At 38.1% G+C, this 23089-nt stretch overlaps 2 protein-coding genes across 2 annotated transcripts in view; one reads left to right on the top strand and one right to left on the bottom strand.

The window, feature by feature from the left end:
• Positions 1–604: 604 nt before the first annotated feature.
• On the top strand, positions 605–9589 carry zmynd12 (zinc finger, MYND-type containing 12). Its single transcript, XM_015381319.1, has 8 exons — positions 605–1072; positions 3907–4033; positions 4556–4727; positions 4810–4979; positions 5088–5210; positions 5953–6046; positions 6654–6799; positions 8105–9589. Exons 1-8 carry the CDS (start codon positions 954–956, stop codon positions 8234–8236), a joined length of 1083 nt encoding a protein of 360 aa, XP_015236805.1. The 5' UTR covers positions 605–953; the 3' UTR covers positions 8237–9589.
• Positions 9590–12081: 2492 nt separating this feature from the next.
• rimkla (ribosomal modification protein rimK-like family member A) overlaps positions 12082–23089 on the bottom strand; it is a 12775-nt gene continuing 1767 nt past the window's right edge. The window contains exons 2-5 of the mRNA XM_015381318.1: positions 17710–17940; positions 15494–15580; positions 14310–14513; positions 12082–13016 (exon numbers count right to left, since the gene is read on the bottom strand). Of these exons, the coding sequence (XP_015236804.1) occupies positions 12505–13016; positions 14310–14513; positions 15494–15580; positions 17710–17940 (1034 nt within the window). The 3' untranslated portion in view covers positions 12082–12504. The remainder of the gene's footprint in view (positions 13017–14309; positions 14514–15493; positions 15581–17709; positions 17941–23089) is intronic.

Genomic DNA, 23089 nt, shown 5'->3' on the forward strand with positions numbered 1-23089 from the left:
CAAGTGTATGTCTTTTAGTAAAATGTCAATTAAACAAAAATCAGAATTCAAAACGACTCTTCGTATTTATTTGCAAAGTTTAAGAGCATAATAATTTAATTTGCAACCAGAATTCCAAATGTATAATTAAATATCAAATATTTATTTCTTCAATAAAATAAAGCCCTTCTGATTGATTTTGCAGCCTCACTGCCTGACATCAGTCAATATATCTTCTGGTGGAGTCTCTCCCTTTTCTGGTGTCCTAAAAAATTGCCTGCCCATTATGAACAAACAGAAACAGAGAAAGTGGTAAATATAATAAAATAGCTGGATGTGCTCTCTTCATCCTCTAACATGGGAGTTGGCTCAGAGCTTGTCTGCCTGGCTGTGTGTTTCCTGCAAGAGGCCGCCTTTTACAGTTGCTGTTTGTATCTCTACTGGAGATGACCGCTCACACTGAGCCTGGGTCTGCTCGAGGTTCCTTTATGTTAAAAGGGACTTTTTCCTCTCCACTGTCGCTACAAGCATGCTTAATGTGAGGGATTGCATTCGAATCAATAAGTCGATGCATTCAACTGGTTTTCCTTAGATAGAAAACATTGAATCAATTAGACTGTATGATCTGGTGAACTGTAAAGTGCCTTGAGATGACATGTGAAGTGAATTGCCGCTATATAAATAAACTGAATTGAATTTAATTGAACTTCTAAATTTTTTTTTTTTACCTAGGCTTAGAAACACCGTTTTAAGTGTGGCTTAGAGTCCCCTAAATATTTAGTTACATATATTTAGGGAAATAAACCAACACTTTTGCCCTACATATGCGTGAGAGCTGTTCACACACCCCTCCTCTTCCTTTTTACACTTCCTGGTTAAAATCAACGTCACCGCTAATTAGTTTCCATGGCAACCACAAACTCCGAAGAAAGTGCTGCGAATAAAACCAGCTGCCAAGAGGCTTTCTATCAACTATGGCGTCGACCTCCAGCATCCTCCCTCTTGCTTTACCGAAAGGAAAGAAAAAGTTTTGCGAGCTATGTCATGGCGAGGCGTATTTTCAATGCAGCAAGTGTCGAGTAACCTTCTATTGGTAAGCTTGCTCCGTAACCATCTTGTCTAAACATTTAATGTTTGCTCACACCATAAAAATACCCCTACTGTTAGTGAGAGAGGAGTTTATAACTGCATTGCCTATAATATTAACATTAATTTGGTTTTAGCAAGGATACGCAGACCGAACGCTAGGTGGCGGTATGAGCCACACATATCACCAGGGTGATGTGGCTGCCGTTAGGAAAAAAAGAAACAGCTGGAAACTGGATTACGACAGTGTAATAATATTTTGGTTTACCCTTGTGCTGCTGTTATATTATTTCAGTGTCACTAAACTGTCTTCTGCCATGTTTAATAGGACCAAAAAAACATTATTGGTCTTTATTTTCTGCTCCTAAAGCATAAAACTGTTCAGTAAAGCCCTCAGTGGTAGTAAACAGGAGCATGTGGAGGCCTACCCAGGGGATAATTATGATAAAGGATGAGCCACTAAAGCCAGTATCATGGAGTTTACAGCTACTAACTGTGCATGCTTTCTGTTAAACCTTTATACAGAAAATTAAGTCATAATAGAACGTACTATATTCGTAATTAAAGGTGCCATTGCACTGGATTAAAACCTAAAGACCTGCTAAAGCACAAACCTTTGCAATGTTTTGTTATTCAGTGTGCCTTAGAAAGGTGTAAAATACATTTTTCTATCAAAAATTATTTTATCTGTTTTTTTAATATTTTATAGGGCAAGTTGATATTTTTGATCACTTACTTAAGTCTAGAAGCACAAGATCTATATCCAGCCATTCAGCAAACATACTGCTATCTGGCTGTACATCTTATTTTGGCATTTGACCTATTAGATGAGCCCTTGAATGATATATTACCTACTGTAAATTAAGTAAATAAAGAAAAGTTAATAAGCCTACTTAAAAATTATATTCAGGTTTACAAACTCAAAAATGTAAGTGCCAGTATCAGCATTAATGCCTCTAAGGTTACGTTGTACCAAAAAAATGTGTTTCTTTCACTCTCACAGTGTTTTTTTTTATGAATTTCTTATAGAAGCTCTTTTGTTATTTTTCTTAATATATTCGGGCAAGTTGGCCTTTCTTGTTATTACATTGACATTTATTCTTGCCATCATGCTACAAAGGTAATAAGGTCATGTCCTGCATTCCAATAACACCATTGGTTTGAAATTTGGATTATTTCACTGATTGCCCTATAAAGGGTTAAGGAAGTGTAAGGCAAGTTATGAACTGAAGAGAAATTAGACATGGCTGTCAAAAATTGTAGGTAAGCAGATACCTAAATTGAAGTTGCCTTCAGAAATCATTAAACTAGTAAATAAATTCCATCTGTGTGTAATTAGTTTTATGAATCCATTTGTTCTAAGAAGGACTCAGAAGTTTTTTAGAAATTATGTACAGCATCATGGAGACCAAAGAACGGATCAAACAGGATAAGTTTGTGCAGAAATGCAAAACAGGGTTAGGCTATAGAATAATATTCTGCTCTTTACTCGTCTTAGTTAGGACTATTCCAACCGTGATCTGAATATGTAAAGAATTTGGCACAACAGCCAAACTGATAAGACATGACCATCCACCTAATCTTTTTGATTTAGGAGAACATTCAGCACCAAAGCAGCTGAGACTGCTATGGTATTTATGAAAGAGTTGCAGAGATTCTTATTTCAGATGGGAACATTTGTTGTCAGGCAAGGGGAAAGGTACAAATGGAAGTCGCTGGAAGACCAGATTTCATTTTTTGCTGCTTTCTAGAGGGTAACCATGCAATGGAAGTTTATTTTGTCAGATTAAACCGAATTGGAGAAAGAGTAGCCCTTATTTTCCCTGTTAACACACCACCCCATATAGGTGAAACATCATGCTATAGGAGGCTTTGCTTCAATAATGAAGTAATGGTTGGAGCTAAGAACAAGGCAGTCCCAACTAATCGTAATTGGTTAGAAAATATTTTGTTGAAAGAGCCACACTAATAAACCATTTGATTGATCTCAAACAACAAATCTTTAAAGCATGGCATTGATGACCAAATACGTGTTTTATCATGTTTTAAGCAAAAATGTCAAAATTTTTTCATGTTTTGATTTAATATGAAAAATAAGAAAATAAACATGTTTGCAGAGACCCTTTCCAATTAGAGCATTTCCAATTCAAACATTTTAATAGATTTGCAGAGCTGATATCACAAAAGCATCCAAGCTGTTATTGCAGAGAAAGGTGTTTAGAATAAAATACCTCAAATTTGTTGCAGTATTTTAACATAATGTAGAATATGTCTAAAGGTGTACATGACACATAAAGGGTGTGCTTAGTTAAATAGTGTAAAACCATAGCACTGTGTTAGAGTAAATTGGGCCTTGAGCTGAGCAGCATTCATAGTCCAGTTTGTGGTGATGTGGTGTGGCCAGATTTCTGCCTGATTAAAAAGACAAATGCAATGGAGGGAGCAAACATCGTCCCGGGAAAGAAATATGCACGGAAGGTTCAGACAGTTTCCACAAAAGTGTTCGGACGAAAAGATCCAGAGGAACCAAATTACAGGTTAGTTATTGTAGCTTTCAATTAAATTTGTCCTCCTTGAACTTGGATGGCTTTTAAGAATGTCAACAGAATAATAAAAAAAACAAATAAAAAAAAAAAAAACGCTTTACCCTCATACATTCTTTGTTTCTCTGGTATTTCACAACTTTTGGGACACGCTGGCCTAAAACATTACCTGCAGTGCGTCACGAACAACAGAGTGTTTCTTGGAGGTGTTGAAGTAATTTTGACTTCTTGGAATTACTGCTGTTGGGGCAGAGATGATGTCTGGCTGGATGACAGATATATTTCTATGTCTCTTTAGTAATGTGGAGCACCAGCTGGCTGACTGGGCGGGAATCCATGAAACGATTTGTCAGCTGCTTGTTCCCATACGTGCCCCAACAGATATCCCCAACCAAGCCGCCCTCAGGGCAAACCAGCTAAAGAAGGTAAATGTATTAGTGTATACATATTAAAAATGTGTACACAGCTATTTAAAAACACCATTAATGTATATTTTTTTCTTTCTTCATCTCTCAGGAAAAGTTAACTGAAAAATAACAGCATAGTGATAAAAAAAACAACTCCTTCTTAAAGATGCTATGACAACAGACCTGATGAGACCTGCAATGCTTAACTTACGCTCTCAGTTTTATTTATTGTTTTTTACTGACCTGAAAAGTATGACAGAAAAATATTAAGATTTCAAAATGAAGAATTTCTAGAAAAATGGATCTTTAATTTTCATGGTCAGTGTTTTCTACAGTGGATTATGTTTATTTCAGTCCCAAGTCTTTGGATTTTTCAGAACCACCTGAGTCTAATTTACTTCTGAAAATTATAGTTCAAAGAAATGGGATGACGTATAAGATCTGGATGCTGTATTTCTTTGAAATGTTACACAATAATTTCTCCAAGTCTTATGAATGAAGTTGGAGCAAAGGTAACCATGGGTTTGGCTGCTTTTTCAGGTAGAGCTGATTAGGATTTGCAGGTTGGAGGCTCAATGCAAGCTGTTGGAGGGAAAACATCAAGAGGCACTTCCTGCTGCTCACTGCTGCCTCCAAACATCCATTGACGTACATGGTGTTAGCAGCATTGAGCTCGTTCCTGCCTATTTGCTGTTGGCGGAGGCCAACGCTGGTAAGAGATGAGGACAGTCGGTACTTTGGGTCAGCTAATATATTTATTTTTATTTTTTACATTGCCTCATTCACCTTTCCAGGCCTGAATAATACTGCTGCTGTAGCAAGACACCTTTCAAAGGCTGAGCTCACCGTGGTGAGGAGTCCAGAACCAGGACCTTTCATCCAACACTGGCTTCATAGGAGCCTGGGCCAATTCTGCATGGCAGCTGGAAAACTGGAAGCAGCTCTGCATCACTTTGCAAATGATGTTCGAATTTTTAATAACCATTACTGACATAAACGATTTTGCAAAAGGCTTTTAATAACTGAGTGAAATCCAAAATAATTAACTCTATGTATTTTTTTTTAATTGCAGATATACTATGCCACTGAGGAGTATGGTTTTGACAGCGCCACCACCTCTAAGGGCTACTTTCTAATGGCTGCCGTGTTTTTCAGACAAAAGAAGTTGACCCTGGTTCACTACTTATATTCTAAGGTTTTCCCATACACATATTTTGCTTTATTTCTTTGTTCTTTATAATCCAAAGAGGCATTTTAGATCATGTAAGTAGTCAATCAGCCTAAAATAAACACCAGCAATGAATCTCAATAAATCAGAATATGCTGGGAAAGTAATTTAGTTCCATCATTAAATTCAAAAAGTGGAACTTGTTTATACATTTTTTACATAGCGGTATCAAATGTCTGTTTCTTTTAATATAGACAATTACGGCTGATAGTTTAAGAAAACCCAAAACCCTTCTACTAATTTCTGAAAGATAAACTTCATTTCTTGTCATTTCATATATAGCCACACAATTATCACAAATACAGTGAGTGACACCCTCCATATGATGGAAGTCCCTGCAAGCTGTCTGTTTACAGAATGTTGTACCTAAGCATATTAATGGAAACTGAGTGGAAGATACTATAAATACATGCTTTGAAAATATTTTACCTGTGTTAAAAATGCTTTATCTGTTGGTCTAATATAATATTTTAATTTCCTAATAAAATGAATATAAGGTTTTCATTAAGATTCAGCCATAATAACAAAATGACCAGATAAAAACACCTGATTTATATATATTTTGTGAACACTAAATTACGTCTTAAAAAGAACAGTTTCAGCCAGAATGTGAGAAAGAAAATATTTGTGGTTTGTATTTGCTCGTGTGGTTTAATATTTTTTCTTTATTTTCTAAATTTAATCTAATAATTCTTTGTTTATTTTGTAGGTCGCACAAAGTTGGCACAACCATCTCAGCGGTCTGTTGAAAACCTACACCAATGTCCTCCAGAACTCTGCTGTGTCGCCATATTCCTCTTATGGTGGATATTTCTTTAATCAGTTCTATAAAACAGAGATCTAAATACAGCTAAACATATACTTACTTTACTCTAAGCTATAAAAAAAACAAAAAAACAGAAAATATCCCCATCTGTCCATCTTAAATCACACTTCAAACTCTAGCCAAGAGCTCCATTAACGTACAAACTAACAAATGAGAAACTGAAAGAAAAATAAGGTCAACTGAGCTATATTTAGCTGATCTGCCTTGCTGTGCAGCCCAAAAGCTAAACCCCAGATTTACACGCTTAGGGCTGACTAGAGACCACTGCTGACACAACGCTGGCTGAGCAGCATCCGCACTACTTGCCTCTATCACAGCTGCTGCCCTACATGTATTACTAAGCCTGTTAGCTGCAAAGCAACTTCCCAGGCTTAATGTGATGTTTGCTGACGAAAGCAGGTGAGAAAGGATGCTGAGAAAAACTATAAACATTTAACAGACACACCCTAAGCAGAACACTCAGAGAATTCTTATTTATTATACATATTATTTTGTGTGTTTTTAATAACATTCAATTCACTTTTAAGGTGAAGGTAAGGTAAAAAATAAAATATCTTTTCTTTTTTTATATATACTTTAACTAGAAAAATCCCAGCTGGTTGAAATGGAGGAGATGCTGAGAACCATGTTGGAATTTCAACAAAAGGAGTTCAGAAAAAACGCAGTTCAGGCAGCGCTGTTGACCCACTGCCTGGCCATGTTGTGGCTGCTCAGAGGAGACTTCCAAAAGGTCAGTGAGCTGACGAGGTGACTCTGTGACACCGTTTCCTAGATCTTCCAAGCATTGTCTAAAGATTGGATTACTACTAATTGGTGACCCTGTAAACACAAGGAGCATATTAGTGGGATATTTAGAGAGAGTCGCGACAATCTGATCCTGGACTTGGCCTAGTGTACTGTGACTGCAAGTACTTTATTTCTTGTCGCCATGGCTCCTTTCCTACCTTAAACACCTATTAATGGCACTTTAAGGTAGGGTTTATAAATAGATTTCTCATTGTTAGGAACAGACTAAAAATGTTTTCTAAAACAACAAAACAGAAAACATCTGACACCTTTTTTAAGCAAAATTATTTGGCCATTTTTCTAATTTCCAATCTATTATTTTACACATAAAATCAATGTGTTTTGTATGTATTTCCTTCTTTAACAGCCAAATAGAAAATAAAAATTATAATAGCATCACATAGTCCCTGATAATGTTCAGTCTGGAGATGGAGGTGCCAAATGTTTGGACACCACTGTTGTAAGAGGTATGAATATTTTTACAAGCCTCTATGTAATGGATTTAATATATCATCATAAACCACCTAAAACTTTTATGTTAAAATGATCTTTATATTATAAATAATTCCTACTTCATATCTTAGTAATAAAACACAAACGTATTTTAAGAGAGGCCCCACCCACCAGTGCTCAGACTCTGGAATGTTGGTGGGATGTCCTTCGCAAATGAACAGCTTTTTTCAAGTCCATCCATTACATTCCTGTTGGATTAAGGTCATTGACTTGGATATTGAAAAGCAATAACTTCAGTCTACTTTAATAATTTTGAAATGCCTTGCATGCTTTTGAATAGTCTCGCTGTGTGACCCACTTTCTCCTGCATTTCTCATTACAGACAAATGTCCTGTCAGCTCCATCTGAAATTCACTTGTATTGATTTTATCTAAACAATTATGTTACAAATAGCAAAACGGCTTCAAATCGCGATTTTGTAACCTGTTGAAATGCAGTTCCACTTTGGTAGATAAAATTACATTTTGTCTATAAAATTAACACCCATCTTTCAGCTTGTGAAAGATGCAGACAGGGCTGTCTCTTATAATTGCATATATTCGTTTATGATTTTATAACCATCTTAAATCGATTCCCGTAATCAACGAGCACAGCATATCAGCATGTCAGTAGGGTATCTCAAGTGGGTTAAATTAAGCTGAACGTGTGGTCTAGTTTCAGTGACATCATTATAAAAGCCAGCTTTGCTTTCCCAAGAGGCTCTGACGAGCCGTGCTTGTGTTTGTTTCCGTGCCAGGCGCTGGGATTTGGCAGCACAGCCCTGCAGGCCAGCCAGCAGATAGCAAAACATGACCTGACAGAATCCATCCAGGGGCTGCTGCAGCAGGTGCAGAGTCTGCAGGCTGAACCACGGCCTGCTTCTGGTTAGGCAACACCCCTGCTCTGCCTTTTGGTTCTTCCCTGAGATCTATTCCAACGATGTTTTCAACCTTACAGTTCATCCACACAGGGATGGAGAGAGTAGCTGAAAAGTTAAATAATAAAACATTTTATTATTCATCCACTTATCATTTGTGAATGTATGTACTTTGAAGAAAGATGCCCTTTTTCCTGTTTTAACTTTTTAGACTTAAATGTATAAAAGGTAAGTAATCAAATTATGATTTGTAAAAGAGAAAAACTTCATTATGAAACCACAATAACCATCTAGTTGACTCCTGAACTGATGTATTAATCCTCTTCAGGACCTCAACCCACCCTCATTATTTAAATCATTAAATTAGAAGCTGTCTAGTAACAAAGCAGGACACACGATCTCATAAAGCAACACACCCCAATTTAAAACAGCTCAAGAACAGCAGAGAAACAAAGTTCTGATATCTTTAATCTGGAAAGGGTTAAAAAGCCCAATCTGAGCCACCGGGTTCCAGTGAACCACAAAAACATGCAGCAAGTGATAAACCTTCCCATGAGTGTCTGGTCTACCAAAATTACTCCAAGAACCCATCGACGACTCATCACACAGGAACCCAAAACGCATCTAAGGCTCTGCAGGCCTCACTTGCATCAATTAAGGTCAGTGTTGATGATTTAATGATAAGGAAGAGACACTGAGTAAAAATGACCTCCACTACAGAGTTTTATGACCGAAAACATTGCTGACCTGAAGCAACATGAAGACCCAACTAACATTCAACAAAAACATGTTAAATACTTAGCAGAAAATGAGCTGTGGACAAGGAGACTAATGTGGGACTACAGGATCTGCAGTTCTCCTTAAGTTTTAGAGAAACAAGATCATCACTATAGTTATGTAACGACTGGCTGCCAGTTTCTGGTAAACACTTATAACAGTTGCTGCTAAACTAGTGATCAGGTTTTTGGAGGCAATCTCTTTTTTGGTTCTCTGTTTCTTCATAAAAAAGTTGATTTTAGATATTTTATTAGGTTAACTTTGCTTGATAACATTTTTTTTTTTTTAGATGAAACGTCTTAAACGTCAACGTTTGACTAAAAAAGCAAAACTATAATTGTTTCCTCTTACATGCAAACTTAAAACAATCAAATAAAAATCCAAAGGGCACATTTTCATTGGTTGGAATAATGACTCTTTATTCTAATCAAAAAAAGATGGATCTATATTTACATGATTTTGGACATTTGTGAACAACAATCTTAAGCCAGAAATAAAACAAAGCAAAAGGGAAGTGACATTTACTGGGACAGTTTATGCAACCACTTTCATATTTTCCATCTTAACAGTCTTGAACTCCTTTATAAAATGTGCGGAGAGCTGCAGTGAGTCACGTAAGCTCAAAGTCGCTTTCTTCCTGCAAACATACATATATCTGAAACCTTTCAGGAAATGTAGGTTTTAAAACAGATCTTATAGGCAAGTGTAGTTTGATTTAATATGCTAAGACACAATGTATGGTCAAACAGTCTGAAAACCACTTCACTGTTAGTGTTATATTAAGTTATCTAAAACAAATAAAGGTGGGTCTGTTTTTTGACATTTAAATTCCCTTTTTTAAACAAGTAAATCAATGGAAAACTTAAATTCCCTTTTTTTAACAGCAGAACTGGAAATCTAACAGTAACCTTTTCAAAGTGGAGTTTTCCACAGTTATAAAACCTTCCTCTGGGCTGTCCGTGGACCCTGCTCCACAGTAAACTCTGTTTACTTTCCTTTGCCATATTCCTTCAGTAGCTTTTCACTTCATTGTAGGCAACTGAATAATTATGATCAGACAGAACTGAAAGCAGATTATAATCCAGATGTACTCTAAATACTAGGAAAACCTGAACGCAAAATCAGAGCCATCAGGCTGATGTTAAATGAACTATTGTCTGTATATATATATAAATAGATGAATGAAGCAATTGCATAACAGGGTCTGTGAGAGAGAAACAAGTGTTTCTTTCTTTTGAAATGGCTGTGCGATCTTCATTTATGTTAAAGATGCTTGAATAGAGGCTTTAATATGCTGTTGATGCTGGGAAGGGTTCACCATGTGAGCATTCCATCATGTCAGGAATGTGGGCGATGTCAGATTTCAGTCTTTGATGGATTTGATCATGTAGATACCACACAACATCACAGTAAAGGTGTAAACGGAGCCACTGCGATAGTGCTGTAGTCAAAACCACACCAACCAAGACCGAGGATTACCGAGACCTTATATGGTCTCCGCCTCTAAATGTCTTGGTATTGTCTCAGTACTTCTCGGTTGTTGGGGTCTTGACTACAACACCTCACTGCGATCACAAGAGTTAAAAAAATAAAAAGCTGCCCTGCCCCCCCTCGTTTACCTGCTGGACACCATACAGTTACAAATTTGGCCCCCGACAAAGGAAAATGGAAAATCAAGCTTCACAGAGGTTTCACTTTATTGACACAATATTAGTGCACACAAACCACTTTTTTTCTTCAAAAAAATCCCATAAATTAGGAAGAAAACATGGAACATTATGAAACAAGCAAGGAAAAAAGTGCATGTTAACCATGGTATACACCACATACTGTAGTTTACAACCTTTTTTCATTGTTGTTATTTTTTTTATCTTTTTGGTCTACATGTAAGTATGTGTTATGTTTATGACATGTTTTAAGGAAGGGTCAGGACTGAGATCCAGGCTGCTTCCCTGAGTTGTGTTCAACAGAAAGAGTTACGAGCCTAAAGAGAGCTACGTGGACAATTCAGGGTTTATATTTGTGCTTTTGATCAGAGTTGGCCTGAAAATGTTCCCTAAGTCATGGAATACTGCTTCATACCTTATGCATCTGCCTTAACTGTCACCAGGTACACACAAGTAAAATCCACAGGAACAAAAGCTGTAAACAATAAAGTCTTGGCAGCTGTTTTAGTTTGTCTCTCTTTCCTCCATTAAGGAAAAAAAAATCTGTTAAATACAACTTTAAAGAAATATTTTTTTGTTTGTTTTCTTTTTTAAAACGTGGGTGTCTTCAACAACTAACAGCAAATTAATGGAATGATAAAAATCTATAATTACATGACTGAACTAACCCAATCCACAACTGCCCAACCTAATTGCAGCTTGAGTCTCTTAAAATCACAGGTCTGTACAATCCAGTTTATCCACAGTAGATCACAACAACAGCAAAGTTGGCCTTTTTTCTCTCTGTTCCAGTTTTATCAGCTGCATACTACTATGCTTAAACTAATTTTGATATCTCAATTAATAACAAAAAATATATAACAGACATAAAATACAATGGTATTTTAGGTCCTAGACATGAGAGGAAGGAACACCTGGTTTAGAAGGTGAGTAGAGCCTAAGCTGATATGTTCTGTATGTGTTTGGGACGTCCTATGGCAGTGAGACATCTCTGTTTTGAGGTATACTTTGCTTTCAGGTAATGAAACAGCTTAAAAACGGTCTCATTCTTCCTAAATATGTCACTAAGAGATAAAAAGACAAAACGCTTTTAGTAAAGTGCTAGGCATTTCATGTTTTCCTTAAGAAAAAGCAGATGGCTGCTGCTGGTAATCCAACACAATGGAACCTAAAATGTTGGAAATTAATTTTTAAATTTTTGAGTCCTAGCAGAACAGGACAGCAAATTGCTGATATAAAGTTTGCACACCTTCACTCAGGTCCCCGTCTTTTCTGCCCTTTTCATGAACACTTTATGACTAAATTGTAACTGACGGAGTGACATGCCTAGCTTGAGGGTACATTCAACTTAGAAATACTTCATTTTGCCCAGCATCGACCAAAGATAACCGCATCAGCAGAACCTTTCAGATCTTTTTTTTTTTTTTTTTTTACATTGTGAGGATGTTTAAATACATGGCATTTAATGAAATTCTTCAACCATACAAAATAAAATAATACACACTAGCAGACGCCAGTTTTGGCTGATATCTCATATGCTGTATGCTGTTAAGGTTAGTTGAGAGCATACCCTGATTTTAGATACCTTTAAGGGATTTCAAGAAAAAATGCAAAGAAAAGAGAATCAGGGGAGCAGCCGTAGATCTCAACAGGTGAAGGCTCGTGTTTAGATGTTGCTGTCACAATGTTCTTTTGTTTCTCTTAGCTGTTTTTTTTTTGCACAGAAATTATGATTATTTGTTTCGGAGTGTTTTTTTTTTTTCTATGTGTGATTTTACAAGTGTATGTACTGTATGTGTTTGATGTGTGTTGTGTAGGGGGAGTGTGAATGAATTCTCACTCAGTCAATAGCTTGATCTCATTGGCCAGGAGGGTGTTAAAGTTGTAAGCTGCGTCGGGAAGATCGGGGAGGTCGGAGGCTGAGGAGTGACGGGGCGACGACTGCGAGGGCTCGGCCAACTCTGGGTCGCTCTCGCTGGAGGAGGAACCCACGCTCATGTTGCAGACAGCCTCTGGCAGGGAGCCCCCGCTGGTGTTCACCATGCAAACCTCGGGCTCGCTGCTGGTCTCGCTGGTGCTGGATACCACGGACAGTAGGGACATCTTCCGAGTCAGGCGGCTTGGGAGCGTTGAAAGGGCAAAGTCAGCTATAATCCCCGCCACGTCAATCCCGCAGGCCTGGTCGAAGGCGATGAAGCCCACGTTGGCATTGGCCTCGCAGACGACAAACGAGCCGTCGTTGAGCTGCAGGAGATCCACACCGCACACGTCCATGCCCAGGATGTTGGACACCTCAATGGCCAGCTGCTTGCCCTGCTCACTCAGAGGGCACATCATCCCCACACCACCTAACAATTTGGAGACGTGGGTTTGTGAATACATCTGATTTTAGTCAGTATAGTGAAAAAATATGGTTGATAAATAAAGAAACATGATAAACAATAAGTATATTGTTCTGATTTTAATTCTGGTATAGGACTAAATAAAAATGAAAATGCAAGTCTCCTCTCCATATTTCTCATATTTGTACCCCAATCTGTCCCATAAACTCAGAAAAATCTGCCGGCCAATGTCCCAATTATGTCAGAGCCCTTCATCTTCAGCTAGACTAAACATACTCATCATCGCTTTACAAATCAGCCTCATCAGCTAAAGGGTCTAATAAACACTACCTGAACACATTAGGACAGACATATTCATACACACTGATGGTCAAAGAAACCAAATTACAGCTTAAATATAGTAGAATAAAACCTATCAATATAGACGTTAAATTATTAATAACATCAAGAGCCATTAAAGCTATTTAAATAACTTAGATAAACTCACTACTGACCGGTCAGACTTTCAGTTTTGTGTCTTTTTTAGGCAATCTTGAACTGAAATGCTCATTGACTCTTAAAGCTATGTAGAAATCACAAATACACTTAGATTTGCATAACTGCCTTGTAGCAAGTCGGAGAGGCAGCAGAGTTTTGCAGAAAAGAGCAAGACTTTTTTGCACCCACCTTACTTTTACGAATAAATCTATAAATATGAGCCAGGTTTACTGTAGATCTATTTTAGAACCAGTCTTAAAGTGTGCTGGGATTAGGGTCCTTTTGTGACACTAACTAGTTTCTCTGTATGAACCCTTCAGCTCTTTAACTTAGAAGACTTTGAATTATCAACCTCCATTATTCTATCCACTGTATGCAAAACATCAGTGTCACTGCAGTAAAGCAGACTCTGCAGTATGCTGCCACCACCTGACAGCTGGTGAATTAGGTCCTTTTCAGGTTTAAAAGCCCTGCGATAACTTCTTAAAGCATACCTCTGACATTTTGGCAAAACAAACAGTACCAGTTGACCATTAAGTTCTCCAGAAGACATTGGACTCGTCCATGTGGGAAACTGCTGGCTTTGCTGGAGCCTAAAGGTATCTGTCTTTCAGCAGGAACCTCTTTCTTGGTTAGCACCCTCTCAACACATGCTAATACTCAAACAATTTACCTGGCTGTGTTTAAAACGAGCTGCCACAATGAAAACGTAGAAAATGCAAGGACATGAGAGTGGCAGAACTGTCAACTGTAAGGACAAACTAAATAGGCATGTGCTGTAATCAAACTAATGTGATTGGTGCCTCTTAGGAATTTGCCTACCCAGGGAGCAGTTGCTCTGCATGCGTCCATCGGTGGAGCAGCGAAGCATGGAGCCAATAACACGTCCGCCCACCAGGACCACTCGTACGTCACGACCGTGAGACTCCTTCACGTACTCCTGAAACAGGTAGGGGGTATCGTGGCGAATCAAGTGACACAAATCTGTCAGGTGGTGTTTGTCGCGCGCCAGGAACACAGCCTTGCCTAAGAGAAGGAAGGAGAGACTAAATGAGGAGAAGAAAGGAAAAATGAGCAACTCTTCAGGCTATCGTCACACACAGACTTGTTCAAATTAAAATAATATCAAGTAGTTGCAGGGTTGGTTAATTATGAAATGAGAGTTTAGGCTGAATAGCTTCCTTAGCACCTTGGTGGCAAACAGCTGCTCTCTGATGAGCAACTCTCATGCAATTTCCCATTTCTCAAATAACTGACAGGACCTGCAGAGCCTCTTCTCACACAGGATAGAAGATGCCTGTTTTAATTAGCACAAGATGGCTCTGTCTCTCCAGTGTCTGGTCCTATGAACTGTTCCAGGGATAATCCTTTTATAACAATGTTATTACACAACCAAACAAGAGTAAATCTTCAGATTTTAATCAGCAAAGGAGTTGGTTTGAAGTAGAGTACAAACAAGGCAAGCACAAAGTTTAATTCTTCGAATACAATTGTTATAGTTTGGTAATTTGGGATGTTGTGAATTATCTGACCCAAGTGTGCATTTCTTTACAATCATAATGCATCTAAAAGGAGTATCCTCACAAGGAGACTAAAAAACTCAGGGCTACATAAAATTTGTTACAGTTGGGTAAATGGTACGTGATGGAAACCTCGGCTTCGGAATATCCTGGTTATTTCTTCATCCTGCCTCTAAATAAGTCAATAACTATGAATAGAAATCAGCTAATGGTCCTGTGGTAATGGCAGGGGTGGGGGTTGTTGTCTTGAAGGCAATGCACAAGTGTCTCAAACCCTCCACAGATGCCCTTCATGAACTTAACTGAGTGTTAATTCGTAACCTAAAGACAGGAATTATTAACCTGACTATATGAGGCTTTATTTTGTGGCTGCAGCATAGTGCTAATCATTTAACACTTTTTGAATGAACGTCATGTCAGGGAGGACTGAAATGTAATGTGGTGACCTTGTTGAATGACAGGACGTAATGGGGCTTATTCTCTTACCTCTGTGGCCGCGAGCGTTCTTCACCACCACTGGGTATCCCAGCGGCTCTGCCTCGTCGATCATCTTACGGAAGTTGTCGTGTCCCCCTGAGAAACACCCATCCAAACACACGCATAGACACATGCAGCAACAAACACACATTAAACCGAATTAGGAGCTGGGATTGCTTTTTGACATGGTTCACACATTACAGCCAATCTGGTAGGATCGGCAGAGGGAGAGAAACGTGTTGCTATGGAAACAAGGGTTTACTCAAAACACCGATGCTGTGGGAGTGCTGCCTGACTCAAATCTGTTGCCTTGATTCGCAGAACAGAAGAGCGGAGTCACTGACCGATGCATTGCATGTAAAGCAGCTGAGCTTTTTTTGACAGCGATTTATAATGGCAGCCTGTTGCAACGGATGTGCTTCAGCTTCCTGATTGGACTTTCGAGGGGAAAAATGGGTCATTCAAATGTTCGTTAATATCTTTTTTTTTTGTTGCATTTTCTTCCCTTTTTCACTCCTGTGTCTGTCTCAATGTCTCCCTCGTCCTGCCTGCACTTAACTGGCATGCAGTCAAAGCAGCAGATGGAAACAACCCTGTGCCTCGGCTCTCCTGCTGTGCTAAATCTCATGTGTTTTCACTCAGACTAAAAAAGAAAATGTAGGAAAAAGCGGAAAAGATAGCAGATAAATCAATCAGTGAGTCGCTATGGTATTCTTTGGTAGAGGCACTAAAGCGTTATTTTGAAAATGAAAGGGCAGGGGGAGGGCTGGTTGCGGGTTGGTTACATAAGCTCTCCAGCTGTTCTGCATGCATCGCCTGGCCTACTGTGCACAGAAACACATGGAATGTAGGCCAAACAGCCCCCGCTCATTCTTTTTTTCCCCCTGCTGTCTCTATCCTTCCTTTTCTGCTCTCATGAATACCACAGCAATGTCGATTTTTTTTTTTTGAAACACAAAGAAATGAGCACGGCTGGTAGTCGGGCTTAGAACAATCTATGAAGTACAAGAAATAAACACAGGAGTCCCGGCTCTGTAGTACTCCTTTCACTCTTTTTTACAAATCAAAATAATCCCTTTAATTTTCTAGATTGTGGCGTCTCCTTACTGTCTTTAATTTACCAAAAATAACTAAGCAGATCTTAACAGTGCCTTAAGTATTCATACCCATTTAATGTAATTTTGACTAATAACCACAATCTCTAATGTAGACCAAAAAAGTCGTCATTTCTACCAGCTTTGCAACAACAAGCTCACTAATTATTGAGATTGAAAAGGAAGCATCTGTCACTATTCCCCTGCCAGAGATTCCTGACTGGATTTGAGTCCGTTCATTCGAACACATGCACATGCCTTTATCTAAACCATTATATTATAGCTCTGGTTTTATCATTTGCTTTGTAGTCCTGCTACTCGTATGCAGCTTCTGACACGTTTGTTCTCGAGTTTTAGCTCAATTCTTCCACCAATCAATCCTGACCAGGTTCTCTGTCCCTCCTAAGGACCCTTACCACAATGTTTCTCCATGTTTTTCCGTGGGGACGGTGCATTTATCATAGTCTACAGGGTTGGGTTTTCTCTACACAGAATGCTTCTTGCCACTTTTCAATAAAGGTCAGAAATGTGGAGATCAACAGATGCCCCGGCGGATGATCCACACCCCCCGGAGCTGTGGTTCTCTACAGCTCCTCCAGCTATGGCTGCTTTTCTTATTCCAGCTGTTCTCGTTTAGCCTGTTAGTTTAGGTGGACTACCATGTTGCTGGGTTAGATGCTTTTTAGAATTAGATGGTCTCTAAGGGAAACTGGGTGTTTGGAATTTATTTAGGGTTTGAATACAGAAGCAGTGCAAACCACATTGTTGTGCAAAACTTCATATTGGTCTATAAAACTGAATCCCCGAGAAATGTTTTATTCTACCTTTTGTTACATAGAGTGTGCAGGCTTTCTCAAAGCCCCGTACTAAGCTTGACTATGAAAATAAAATATAGGGTCTAATGATTCAAATGATTCATCTGTTTTTATTTACAGGAATATTTATGTTTATGTTTTTTTTCCACAACCCTTGTGTATATAATTTCTTGGATGGATTTTAGGTTACATTCTGATTTATTATTATTATTATTTTTTTTTTTTTTACAAAACCTAAACACATTTATCACATGGAGTTTTTTATTTTTGAAAATATACACACCAACTGCTAAGTTGGTCGTTAGTACGTTTTTACCGTAAGAGTAGGTGTCAGGAAGAGGGACCCCATGTCCGGCCAGTTCTTGAAAGGTCCAGAATTTGTTGACACAGTTGAGAATAGCCTGGGGCCGGTTGATCAGTCGGCAGCCCATCTTCTCCAGGTGGCGCAGCACGGTGATGTCACTGTCAGACTGAACCCAGGGCGTGGGGACCCGCACTACAACCACCTGAGGGTAAGACGTCACCAATTCCTGCTCCACTCGCAGACCTGGAGGGCAAGAAAATGATGGGGGGACAGGAGGAAAAGAAAAGTAAAACGACAAATATTAGTCGAGAATCCGGTAGATTTCCTTCTACTACATTACACACCGACTATTTACTGTACTATTTACCAAGGTGATTGACTTAAAATCTAAAAAAGAAAACAAATAAGAATCAAAACAATACATAGTAGCTCAAAATATTTTGAAATAGAGATCCTTAACATTTCCTGAGCCTTGCCTTTTTTGGTATTCTCAACACACCTCCAGCCACAAATACAAAACAGATAAAAATCAAACTCAAGCTTCTGTTCAACATCTTTTTTATTGGTTACTGTTTGACTCCATTTTCACACCAGTTATGTGAGTCAATTACTATCGATTTACATCTATTTTCATGTTAAATTTAACAAACATATAAAGGGAATTTGTCCATTCTGTTTTAAACACAATATAGATATCATAAATGCATTGATCTAAACATTTAAAAAGAATTGAGAATTTTAGTTTGATGTTAATTCAATATTTTTTCAAGTGTTCAGGATTCGGTTGGATTTTAAGCCTGGAAAAACTTGGGCATCAAGCGCTGGAAAAGTTGACTTCACCTTTGAAAAAAAGGCCCCCTGACCCAGTTTACACCATAAGAGCATAGTACTTACAAGTATCTCTGAGACCCCTTTCAATCCAAAGACCGTCTTGAATTTATTTTGACTGAAATAAAAGCCTAATTATAGTTTCTGTTTTATGCACAGAAGTAAAAAAATATATATATATATATATATATATATATATGTGTGTGTATATAGGATGTGTTCTGCTAGTCCAGCCATCTATACAAGAGTTGAATGCTGTGCTAATGCAAATAGTTCCTTGAATCTAAAGTGTCCGCTCCTTATTGAAAGTCAAATTGACCTTGGCTTCCAATGCCTCGGCCTGACACCCCCTTTTCTTATGCTAATTTGAGCTACGGAACAAAAGCCTATCTGAGCACATCTGAATTGGTTACTGATCAGCCATTTCAATTCAGGGCACAATGAAAACAAGAGGGAGCTGACAATCTAGAAAAGTATAATGCTAGTAAAACAGAAATCACCCAGATTTTACTCCAAAGCACCTGTAAGATTACTTTAAGCTCAAACAGCCTTCTAATTCTACACAACAGAATCACATCAGTGGAAGCTTGCAGCACAGATGGCCTATCCATCAGCAATCGACCAGTTTGGCAATATTTCATTGGAAAACTGTTGTACAATTCATTTGCATACAACATGTTTTAGCCTGTGGTTACAACACAGGAGAAAATGCCACATTTGCACAGTAAAATGAAAATATTTGCCTTCTTATAAGCAGCAAGATTTTCATAGAAACCAGCATGCAGATATTAGTAGAGATCAGAGAAGCTGAATGGCTGCGGTCCATTTAATAACAACAGACAGTTACTGATATGTTGGCTGATACAGTGTCTGTAACATGTATTCTTTACATGCTCTTATTGTGTTAACGGGCGGGTTTAAAGAGGAAATGAAATAAGCGAAATGCAGGAGGGCAGTGTGGAAAGGAGGGAACGTGTCGCATGAAAACAGAAAAGTAAGGAGCCATGAAAAGATCCCAAACCCTCCCCTTTTTTCCCTCCTTCTGCAAAGAAGCAGGAGGATTCATTGCCCCTCTCTATTCAGCCCTCTCTCACACACTGGTGGTTTTTGCAGGCCCCATCAGTGCTGTTACAGTGGGAAGTGTCAGGGGATGTGCTCTCATGCTTTTTGACAGACAGTATTCACAGTGCTTGTCTCCGTCTCCAGGGGGACCGAACGGAGACCAATGAGCGAGCGGGATGAATCAGCCCTATTCATCTGTGCTCGTGTTTGTGTGCTTTTCGCTGTCTGTCATGTGACCGTCACAAAAACCATAGCAGTTTAGTTGGATAATGGTTTAAGCACACAGCTGTGTTTTAGGAGAGAGTGTCTGTATCTGTTGGGTAGGATCGGTTTATGCTTGAAACTGAGGGAGCTGTGTTTTATTGCTGGTTCAACAGATCAAACTGTTTTCACTTTGCTCAACAGACTGTATAGGTTCATCCCATTTCCATCCCGCCCAGCAAAGCTTTAAAGAATAGCAGACATTCTATACATACCACTGTAAGGTTACAAAGCAGCCTGACAAACACGGTGACATGTGTGGCCTGTCCATCCTGAATGCACTGCTTTGAATTAAGGTACTGAAAACAGATTAGATGACTCAAGAGAATTTTAAGGGGGAATTTATAATTCTTTGACAGAGTGGCACCTAGTATTAGATTTAACCTGATTACTTCATTATATAACAATTAAAGGTATGGTTTATACTCTCTTTATGAGATGCGTGGGCTGATTACTGGTGTCACAGTATACCAAGCCTCAAAACAGGTTTTCTGAGAAATGTAGGCTTTTGGCTTCAAGTTCTTATGGTGAGACGTCAGAGGAAGTGTTGGAGTTTATAAAATATCCAGAGTGTATAATCCTAATAAATGACTGGCTATAAAAACTAACCTCTTGGCCGGAAACTGAACCTGTCAACCTGCCAATATCGGCTTGCTATGCTTGTATTGCACTATAAGAGCAAAACTATCCCGATTAGGGATGCATCCATATCAGATTTCTTTAAACTGAGGTTAAATGCTCATGTTTCACTACTTGCTGATGCAGAGTAATGCCATAAGTACTAAATAATAGCCTAGTAAAAAACAAGTGTCAATCACAAGATCTGAAAAGCTCTGCACAGAACAAGACAGATAGACTAGAAAATAATTTCTACATTTGGTAAGTGTGCCTTCTATATGTTTTTAAAAAGTCTGTATCAATACTGAATACATGCTATGGATAACATTGCTGTAGCTGGATTAACTAAGGCATTAAAAAGGTTTTTAAAGCATTAAGAATAAATGTAGCTTTTCTGCTTTAAATAAAAGCTGTGAAGATCATTTAGTAGACTATTAAATACAGCATCTTGATTAATAACACCAATCTTTATTAATATTTATTTTCAAAAAATCGGAATGAAAAACCCCTTGCCTGCAAATTATTGCTGCATATATAATATGCTTCATTGCTCTCTAGAATAACTGGTTATATATCTTTTTTTCTAAAGTACTAATTATTCACCAAATAGTTTTGCATTATTAACTATAAAGTTTAAGGGTTTTGGATTCTGGGAATTATTAAGCAAACATTGTTCTGTTTCTCACTGCAACCATACAAATTCCTTATCTAAATGCTTAGTCAAACTAGGATCATATGATCTCAGGGTGAATAGTGTTGTCTTTTTTTTTAGCAGTGGAAGTTTAAGTTCATGATGATTTGGGAGCCTATGTGCCTTTTTGATATTATCAGAAACAATAAAAATGCTCCAAACTAGAAGCCCAAACGTTGTGTTGCTTAGTTTATATTTAGCTATGTAAATGTTTATGCCTCCTGATAAAGTTTTTTTTTTCTTTTTAGAGATAAGAAAAAAGCTGAGAGCCTATTTGCAAAAACCAATAAAATGCAAATGAACTCTTGACAGGCTAAATGTTTGGTTGATAAAGTGGGTCAGGTTACAGGTCTGCAGTGAGACTGTAGGCTAGGCCAAGCGGCTTAAAACATAACATCAGTTTTAATAAAATACAGAGAATATTAAATATATTATAGAATTTTAGATATGCCATATTACAGGTATGACAAAATGAGAGCATAGTTCCTGAACAATGAAACACTATTTATACTAACACAGCTACTGTAAGGAAACATTTTAGCTACTGATGCTAATATACCTTCTGTAGGTGAACAACGTTAATGAAGCTACCTCAGGATTGCATGTCCACTGACACAGATGTGCTGCATTTATCATTGGCGGGTAATGTCACGCCCACTACGATCACAGAGGATTATGAAAAGCATTCATATCAGGACTCTCTTTAAATACATCCAATCATGGGATGTAAGTCTCTGGGTTCGGCTGTTTCATACGAGTGGAGGGTATTTGTCAACAAAGACAACTTTAAATAGCAATATCTCCTCCCACAGACACTGAAAACACGAAAAACTTAGTCAGACTTTGATTTTAAATTAGTTCAGTTTAATTAACATGAAAACATCTAAACGGACAAAACTGTTCTGGTTTTGCATATTAATCAACATTTTATATATAATGCAAATCCATGTTAAGGGAAAATAAAAAACATGACATTCACTGATTTTGTTCTTGTTGCAATTTAGGTTTAAACAGTTTGTGTATACTCTGCCTATATAGATAAAATATTTAGGCCCCACCCATAACAACGCATGAAGTTTGTGACTTCTAATGTAGGAAGACTGCACTAGACAATCTGTCCACTACTTCTTAATCTGTAACGTAAAGCCGAGGCTCAAGAGACATTTGTATGTGCGCTTAGAGCCAACATGGATTACAGGCCAAATTAAGAGCCCTGTTCGTGAGCATCCAATTAAGCCCCAGTTCTTGACAGGGATCCACCTACAAATGCGAATAAGCTCATGTGATCTTTGTTTTAATGGAAACAGTCTGCCCTTCTTTGGTTTCTAAGCTCAACTAACAATTGACTGCATAAATCAGTGATATGACAGGAAAAATAGAGTAAGATCTCTGAGTAGAGTACATGTCAGACCCATCCCCAATACCATCATACAGTTTCCTCCCTTCTATTCAACCTCGGCTAAGTTCAAGTACCAACAATTATGTGTTAATTTAAACCATCACACCTCTCATGTGGTGACCCAGCCCATTTCACACCATACTTACAAATTCCATGTGCATTTGTGTATTTTGTGGTTCCTTCTTATCACCATCAGTTTACCAAGACCTTCTGTGTGAGATTGTTTTGTTATCTCTAAACAAATCAGTACAAAACAACAGCAAAACTCTGAGAGGGATTGATTCCTCAGGGCAAGACAGACATACCAGTCAGCAATAAACTACATTAATAAGTTATTTTCAAAATGTCATGACTAGGATCAAAATTCATTGAATCTGTATATGACTGGATTGTTCTTATATAGTGTTTAATGGATCTGTTTCCTCTTGAAAATAAGTAGAAATCTATATAAACTAATGAATTATAAGCAGAAACCCATCAAAGGTAGCAGATTAAGGTGATGCTACGTACGCAGGGGCGGAGCTGGGTGGGGG

This window comes from Cyprinodon variegatus, unplaced genomic scaffold (assembly GCF_000732505.1).
Source record: "Cyprinodon variegatus isolate N-32 unplaced genomic scaffold, C_variegatus-1.0 Scaffold231, whole genome shotgun sequence".
Classification (NCBI taxonomy): domain Eukaryota; kingdom Metazoa; phylum Chordata; class Actinopteri; order Cyprinodontiformes; family Cyprinodontidae; genus Cyprinodon; species Cyprinodon variegatus.

Excerpts from the sequence above, each read along its gene's own strand:
- zmynd12 (XM_015381319.1), top strand. The coding sequence starts at position 954 with ATGGCGTCGACCTCCAGCATCCTCCCTCTTGCTTTACCGAAAGGAAAG. Across the intron at positions 1,073-3,906 it reads TGTCGAGTAACCTTCTATTG|TAATGTGGAGCACCAGCTGG; the intron begins GTAAGCTTGCTC and ends ATGTCTCTTTAG. Across the intron at positions 4,980-5,087 it reads TGCATCACTTTGCAAATGAT|ATATACTATGCCACTGAGGA; the intron begins GTTCGAATTTTT and ends TTTTAATTGCAG.